Below are 8361 nucleotides of genomic sequence, written 5' to 3' on the forward strand. Positions count from 1 at the left end.
CCGTCTCGATTTATTTCATCTTTTCGGATTTCTAATGTACGAAGTTCTCTTATTTTTTTTCGGATAAGTAGAAAATGCTGTCAATTTTAAGTCACACGTTCGTCTATCGATGATTGATAGACGTTTATTAGCAATCGATGAATTTGTCAAGAATAGTTAAGGAGTATACAAAATTGCAGTTGTTTCAAAACATTAAAAAAAACTCATTTTTTATTTGGAGTTCTATATCTTTAAAACTACAAACGACACAGGGAACCTTAATAGAATCTCATTTATAGCAGAGTAATTTTTTTTAAATATGAGCCCTAAAAGAGCTATTTACGTTCAACGATTCCCGGAATATAGTTTTTTTTAATAGTACAATAGCCCCGTAGAAATAAAGTTGGTTATTTCACTCAGATTTCTAAATACTTTAATGAAAACTATGTAAAATTACTAGTCAAAATCGATGAGTTTGTCAAGAATAGTTAGAGGGGATACAAAATGGTGGCTGTTTCAAAACGTTAAAAAAACTAATTTTCCATTTGGAGCTCTATATCTTTAAAACTACAAACGACACAGAGAACCTTAATATAATCTCATTTAAAGCAGAGTAAATTTTTTAAAATATGAACCCTAAAAGAGCTATTTACGTTCAACAATTTTCTGAATATATTTTTTTTTTTTTATAGCATCATTAAAAAAAAAAAAGTAAATTTATATTAAGAAATCTATATCTCAAGAACCATTTGACTTACAGATGTTTATTAGTACTTAAATTAAAGCTAGTTTAATGTGCTATAAAGTATTTTATGACATTCATCTTCCTAGGAGTAATACTTTTCATGATCTTTGCTAAAATAAATTGAGTTCCAGTTGTTCCAACATAATTTCATGAGCAAATATTCCTATTAATTTGCAATTACCATGAAAACTACTGCTCCTAAGAAGATAAATATCATAAATTACTATGATAGTAATTCAATAGTACATTGAATTAGCTTTAATTTGAGTACTGACAGACATCTGTACCTCTAAGGATTCCATAGATATTTTTTTCATACATAAAACATTTTGTTTGAGGAACTGGAAATTAATGTTTCATCAATTTGTTTTGACAAGCACCATGAAAAATACTGCTCCTACAGATAACAACGTCATGAAGTAATTTATGGCAGGTAAAACTAGCTTTAATGTGAGTCCTAAAAACACATCTGTACTTCTAATGGTTTCTGAGCTATAGTTTTCCAAAAATAAATTCACTAACTACTTATTTTTCGTTATGAAATATTGCTTTTATCTATTTTAAAAATTTTATCTCGGAAACTGTTGAACATACACAGCTCAATTAGAGCTCATGTTTTAGCAAATTTATTTTAATTTAAATTATGTTCTGTTACGTTCTTTGGTGTTTTTGATAGTTTTAAAGATATGGAGATCCTAATGAAAAATTAATTTCTTTTAAACTTTTGAAAAAGCCACCATTTTTTATTCCCTCTAACAATGCTAGGCATTCACAATTTTGACTAGTAATTTAACACAGTTTTCATTAAAGTATTAAAAAATTTTGAGTGAAATAACCAACTTTTTTTCTACCATGACCTTGTACTACAGACGAATAAAAAAATGTGTACTATTAAAATTAGTGTACAAATTTATCACTTTTGAATAAAATAATAATGATACCTTTTGTAGGAACATAATTTATGAGCCTCAAATCTAGTTTTTCTAAAAATTGAGTTTAATAAAGAGGAAAACTAAAAAAAAAAAGTAAATATTTAAATTTAAAAATAAAATATTTGATTCTGAAGAGCAAAATTTATGAAAATGGCCAAATGATTATAATAAGCAGACACTGAGTCAGGCTCTAAAATGAAAATCTAGAAATAAATCAGAGCTTTGGCACAAGCTATAAAGTAGAGATTAAATAGGTTTGTTGAGCTCGGGAAGAACAACATTCCAATTACCAAAATCAATCACTCCTATAAATATAACTAACATTAACCATATTTTATTTAAAACTTGTTGGAAGACTTCTACATTTTCAAAATTTTGTGATATTGAACTATTGATTTTTTATTTGTTTTTTAATATTCTGAAGCATATACACAATTAATTTAATATCGTTTTCATAATAACGATTTTTACAAGAATTTTATTTTAAGGAGAAACATATATGAATAACTGATTATCAAAGTAAAAATGTAAACTGGAATCCTGCCAGTGAAACAGTAAGAAACCTGGGAATTCACCTCAACCTGGAACCACCATATCAACATCAAACTAACTCAAACCTACACAATGCTATATCCTATCCTAAATAGAAGATTCAAATTAAAATCAGAAACATCTATTCTTATTTTTAAAACAATTCTCGGGCCACTGCTGATGTATGGCTGTGAAGTCTGGGGAGTGGCATCCTTTACATAAAGGAAAAAATTACAATCTTTTAAAAATAAAGTCGTAAGAATTGCAGTGAATGCTCCTTGGTTTGTAAGAAATAGCCAAATACAAAAAGAGACAATAGAGGATTACATAAAAAAAAAGATTCATGAAGTTTCATCCCCAATTACCGACAGTTAAAGGACCAATGACCAACAACTTGGGAATACCAACCACAAGCCGAAGACTGAAGCCCAGGTTGCTGCCGGACATCCTGTTATATATTCTATAGTTATCAGTTCTGTTGTTGTCACTCTAAAATATTATTTTATATTAATTTCTTTTTTTTTTTCCTCTTCATCTTTTTTTCTTCCAATAGAAGTCAATTATTTATTTTGTTAAATCCATAAATGTCATTGTTTTTGTTATTAACCTTACTTTCATCTTCTATTATAATAATCTACTTTTTTTTTATTTATAACTAACATTGTATATAGTTAGGGGTGTCTTTATTTGTATGAGACCATACCCCCCCCCCACATAATCAATTGTTTAAAAAAAAAAATGTAACTGTTATATGAACCATGTAAGGCTGATCTGGTGCTAAATAAATAAATTAAAAAAAAACAGATCACCCTAGTGGGAAAAACAATGAACAGCACTCGAGTTGAAGTATTAAGCAAATAGAATTCCTTAAAGGAAAAAAAATAACCTTTCTGGCAATGCACTAGCAAGCTAGAGAGAGAAAAAATAATACAATAGAAAAGAAAAAGCAGATAGAAGTTCTTGAAGATGAAAAATGGAGATTTTTCATTAAAAATTCTGTAAATGCTGATAACCAGAAGAAATTGAAAACATTTTTAAATAATAACTATCCTGTCATTGTTAATTGGTATTTTTTTTTTCCTGTTTTCAAATGCAGATATATATTTTAAACATCACAAAACAATTTAATTCTAAACCTCTGTTAATATTTGATTTAAAATACCTACATCTCTGATTAACCAGGTCAAAGAGGAGGTGGACAGAGATTATACAACGTACTAGATATCTTATGTTCCACCAAAAAGTATTATAATTTTAATATCTTCATTTAATCTAAGGGTGAAAAATATGACCATACCATTGTGTACACCTAAAGGTCTTTCTTCATATCCATGTCATAAGTGGATGAATAAGAAAATTGATACCAAAAATATAAATCTTATTTTAGTTATCCAATTAACCAGCATTTTTTATTATATATAATGTTTGCGTTTCATATGCATGGATAATATATTAATTTCTTTGATGATGAGGTGTTTATAGCTGACTCTAGATTGATAGATGGTTGGGGCCGTGATCAGTAAACATACACAAATAAATAAAACTTATAACTGAATTTTAGGTCTTCATCAGGGCTGAAAAACAAACTTGATAATATACATAACCATAAATTAAGCAGATAGTAGTTACTAATCAATACTAATATAAGGTAAAATATAATATTGTAGAGGTAAGAATGAACAAATGGTAAATAGAAAGTTAATCATTTTTATCATTTATTTTATATAATTCTTACTACTGCAATGTTATATTTTATCTTCTATTAGAATCAACTACTATCTATTTAATTTATTGTTATGTATATTATCAAGTTTGTTTGTTATTTTTTTCTTATTCTTAGCATTACGGTTGTTATCTTGATCTGTTTTTCAGCGCTGATTAAGGCGTGAAATTCAGGTCGAAACGTTGGCTTTTTCAAATTAAAAATGACACATTTGTAATAAAAATAGATAAATCCACAAATAAAATTTAACCTGAATAAAAAATAAATTCATCTCATTCCTATCTATATATAAACATGACGATTTTTAAATATTCATTTAATGCAGTTTAAAGTCACCTTTGACTTCATCTTTAATAAGTTCACTTTTGACGGCCTTTAATAAGTATATCATAATATCTTAAAATGTAATAGTTAACACTTTATTATTTGATCTTTTTATGTGCACTAAAAAAGAGAGTTTTATAACATTCACTCCTTCCATTGATTTATAATAAATTAAAAATACACTTAATTAGATAAATAACAATTTATTTACAATATATACATTGTAGATATTAATCCAATGTAGATTCACATATCTGGTTACATACAAAAGATTGTTACACATACAAATACAGATAAGTAAAAATTTGTAATAACATAAATGTATCGCACATCCAGGAGATGGAAGATAATTTTCCTGGAACATATGTTAAAGAATACATCTTGCTGGGCTTCTATGTAGAACTATCTCAAACAAAACATCTTTTGTTATTTGTTATTCACTTCTATAAGTCCAAAACATTTTCAATTTGTTCACATAAATGCACTTAACTCTTGCCAAATAAAGACTAATATATAACAAAAACATTATTGTCATTTAAAGTAAATAAAATAATTTTATTCATCTTAAACCAATATTTAAAATGTTGAGGTGACACTAAAAAAAAATATTATTCATTTTTCTTTTGTTTACTTACAGTTTCATCAGGAGAGGATTGATCTGTATTTTTTCTTTTATGCTTTTTAAAACTTTTATTTACTATTTCATTAGAATTGTTTTGATCTAAATTGTTTCTTTTTTGTTTTTTAAACTTATTTTTATTTACTGTTCCATTGGGTAAAGACTGATTTAAATTTTTTCCTTTCTGCTTTTTAAAGCTTCGATTACTTACTGTTTCATTAGGAGTAGATGCATCAGAATTTTTTCTTTTTCGTTTTTTAAAACGTACAGAAGTAGTTATTGGAGCCCTTTTAACAATATCCTTCTTCAGTTTGGATTTTTCAGATTTCTTTAACTTCTTCAATTTCAACATGTAACTTGGAACATCGCATCCAGATTCTTTCATAACAGAAGCAATACTTCTCAGAGCAAGTTTATCATCTTTAGTAAAGTATGTTATTGCCTTGCCAGGCCGGCCAGCCCTTCCAGTACGGCCGATACGATGAATGTAAGAAATCGCTGATGGTGGGAAATCATAGTTAATAACCAACTTAACACCTTTAAAGTCGATACCACGACCCATGAGCTCAGTACAAATGAGAACCCATATTTTACCTTCTCGAAAAGCACAAACAACATTATCTCTCTGGAGTTGTGACCTGTCTGAGTGAATCACATCAACATTGATTTGATCAAGTATTAGTTCATTAAATAACTGTTTGGCCCTATCTTTTGACTCCACGAAAACAAGCACAGGAGGATTTATACCTGCTTGTATAAGATCACGGAAGGCAAGAAGTTTACCATTTTCATCACCAACATAAATTAGTTCCTGTTCAACGTCTTGGACTGTGGTATTCCTATGTCCTACAGTAACTGAAACAACATTTTTTAAATTCTTTTTACACCAACCTGCAACTTGTGGAGTATAAGTAGCGCTAAACATCGCCCTCTTGATATCTTTATTATTACAACTTTTATATATTTCAGCTAACTGGTCACGAAAACCACGCTTTCCTGTTTCAAACAATTTGTCTGACTCGTCAACAACTAACCATTCAACATTATTCAATGATAAAATTTGATTTTCTTGCTTTAAAAGATAAATCAACCTATTTGGGGTGCTGATGAGTATATCAAATTTCATAGAAAAGTTAGGCCCAAATTTATCTTGCTTGACTTTAGTAATTATGTGCGGTTTCATACCTGTCTTCTCAGTTAGACGGACACATTCCCTAAATGTCTGTCTGGCTAACTCCCTTGTAGGACATAGAATTAATGCTCTGAAACCTTTCCGACTAGGTTTCTTCAAACTACTAAGGACTGGAATTAAAAATGCTGCAGTTTTACCAGAACCTGTAGGGGCGCAGGCTAATATCTGTCTGCTATTAAGCATAACTGGAATTGCTTGCATCTGAATCGGGGTTGGATCGCTGTATCCACAAGCCATAACATTAGCAATGATCTGTTGACTAACCTCAAAAGTGTCTAATTCATGAAAGCTTCTTATAGGTGGAGGAATACCAGTACCTTTTACTGCTATATTGTGATTGTTTCGAAACCTTGAAATTTCATCTTCTAAATTGAAATTATAATCGTCCTTCTTTGTAGTTTCTTCAGAATCTGAATCAATAACACAATCTTCCTCTAATTTTATCTTAGTTTTTGATTCTTCTTTAATCTTAGCCTTGTTTGATTCATTTGAAGCATTCTTATCAACAGTAGTAGCCTTTGAAAATTTTGCTCCCTTAGATAACTTGCAAAATATATTAAATGTATCCATATTGATAGCAGTTCCAATCACTGATTCCAAGATTTCAAATAACACACACTTTACAATGAACACATGGAAAGAACATCATAACCTGATTGTATATATAACCAACTTCCACTCAAACCTACCACTACCATGTGCTTTTGGAACCCTGATGACAGCGCTATCTGTTATCTATGAAGACAAAATAATTAAGAATTTTGGAATTCAATATTGACTATTTACACAACAGCATATTTTTCATTACAAATATCTAAAACTGAAGCAGTTCTTTTTCTTTAAGTATTGCAATTAACTTTAATGTTAAGAGTTATTATAATATTTCAGGATTTATATTTTTAGTAAGTATTTATGACTTACATTGGTCTATGAATTAAATTCATTAGTGATATAACATTATTTCTTATTTAATAAAAAATAATAATATTAATATGAAATGAAAACTCATCATTGATATTAGGAAACTGCATTCAAGTCTGAAAAAAAATATATTTAAGATAATTTAATGTGTAACTGGTCTGATAATCCACATAAATAAATCAAATCATTGATTTTCATTATTAAGATAACTATTTAATATTCATTGATTAAATAAATAAAGTCAAGATCAGATTTTTTTTTTTTTTAATTCTGTTTCATTTTCTGATATTCAAATGGATCTTTGGGTAAAAAAAAACTTCTGTGGAAACATTTTTTAAATCTGGTGGTTATTTAAAGTACTATAGTCTACATCATTTATTTATGTAGGATAGAAAAGTAAAGGGAAGAGTCCAAACCAGACCTCACATATTTATTTATTTATAGTGGATAATTAAAAAAAAAATAATCAGTTACATATATAAATAATTAATAATTATATGAAAACAATACATTAATATGAATAAATAGGACATAAATAGCAATTTAAAGTGTTTAGATTGAATATAATATTTAACATACAATATTATTTTATGAAATTAAATTTACAAAAGATATAGTTAATATAATGGAGAACTTACTAAGTATATTATCTAGATAAAAATAAAACCATTATATGCGATAAACAAAGATTTTAGTTCTGTATAAATAATAATTTAATTTAGTAATTGCAAAAAGAAGTTACCTTAATTGATTTATTACAAATTTTGCATGATATATTTTTTAGTTTAATTAATCAATCAAGTGAAAGAAATTAATATAATTTGGTAATGAATTAACATCATGTGCCATTGTTGTTAATTTTGTTAGTTAAAAGTTATAATAAAACTCAAATGTGGCCAGGTTTTCAGGAACTACATCACATTACCTTAACCCTCCAGCAACAGCCTTGTTTTTGTTTTGTTTAATTAAATGATACATTATTATTATTTTTTTTTTTTGTAGGTCAGACAAAAATGTTTGTACTTAAGATTACAAAATTTCCTTTTATTTATTTTTATTTTTTTTTGCAGGGGACCTCAAAAATAAATTCTCTAAGTGGTCTAGGTACTCCACAAGGCTCCATACTTTTGAAAGTAGTATCCAATGGGAGATAAAACAATATTAAGTATAACATGAACTTGTTAACTTTCTTGCTTGTATAAATTTAAAAAAATAAATAAAATCCTTTACCACTGAAGGATCTTAGATTCAAGAAATTCCCTAATGAAGCTCTACAAAGAGGGGTGAAACATCAGAAAATAAAAATAGTTATTAACTATTTTTTGTTTTATTTTGACCGCTTCCATGACCACCTTCTTCACAATTTGAAATTATATGGTCAATCATTTATATATA

The 8361-nt window shown here is 27.8% G+C and overlaps 1 protein-coding gene across 1 annotated transcript; it reads right to left on the reverse strand.

Moving 5' to 3' along the window:
- Positions 1–4421: 4421 nt before the first annotated feature.
- Positions 4422–6717, reverse strand: ais (aramis). Its single transcript, XM_014430375.2, has one exon. It carries the CDS (start codon positions 6613–6615, stop codon positions 4843–4845), a length of 1773 nt encoding a protein of 590 aa, XP_014285861.1. The 5' UTR covers positions 6616–6717; the 3' UTR covers positions 4422–4842.
- Between the last annotated feature and the right edge of the window lie 1644 nt (positions 6718–8361).

The sequence above is a fragment of the Halyomorpha halys genome, unplaced genomic scaffold (genome assembly GCF_000696795.3).
Source record: "Halyomorpha halys isolate HHAL.00 unplaced genomic scaffold, Hhal_1.1 Scaffold884.1, whole genome shotgun sequence".
Lineage (NCBI taxonomy): Eukaryota > Metazoa > Arthropoda > Insecta > Hemiptera > Pentatomidae > Halyomorpha > Halyomorpha halys.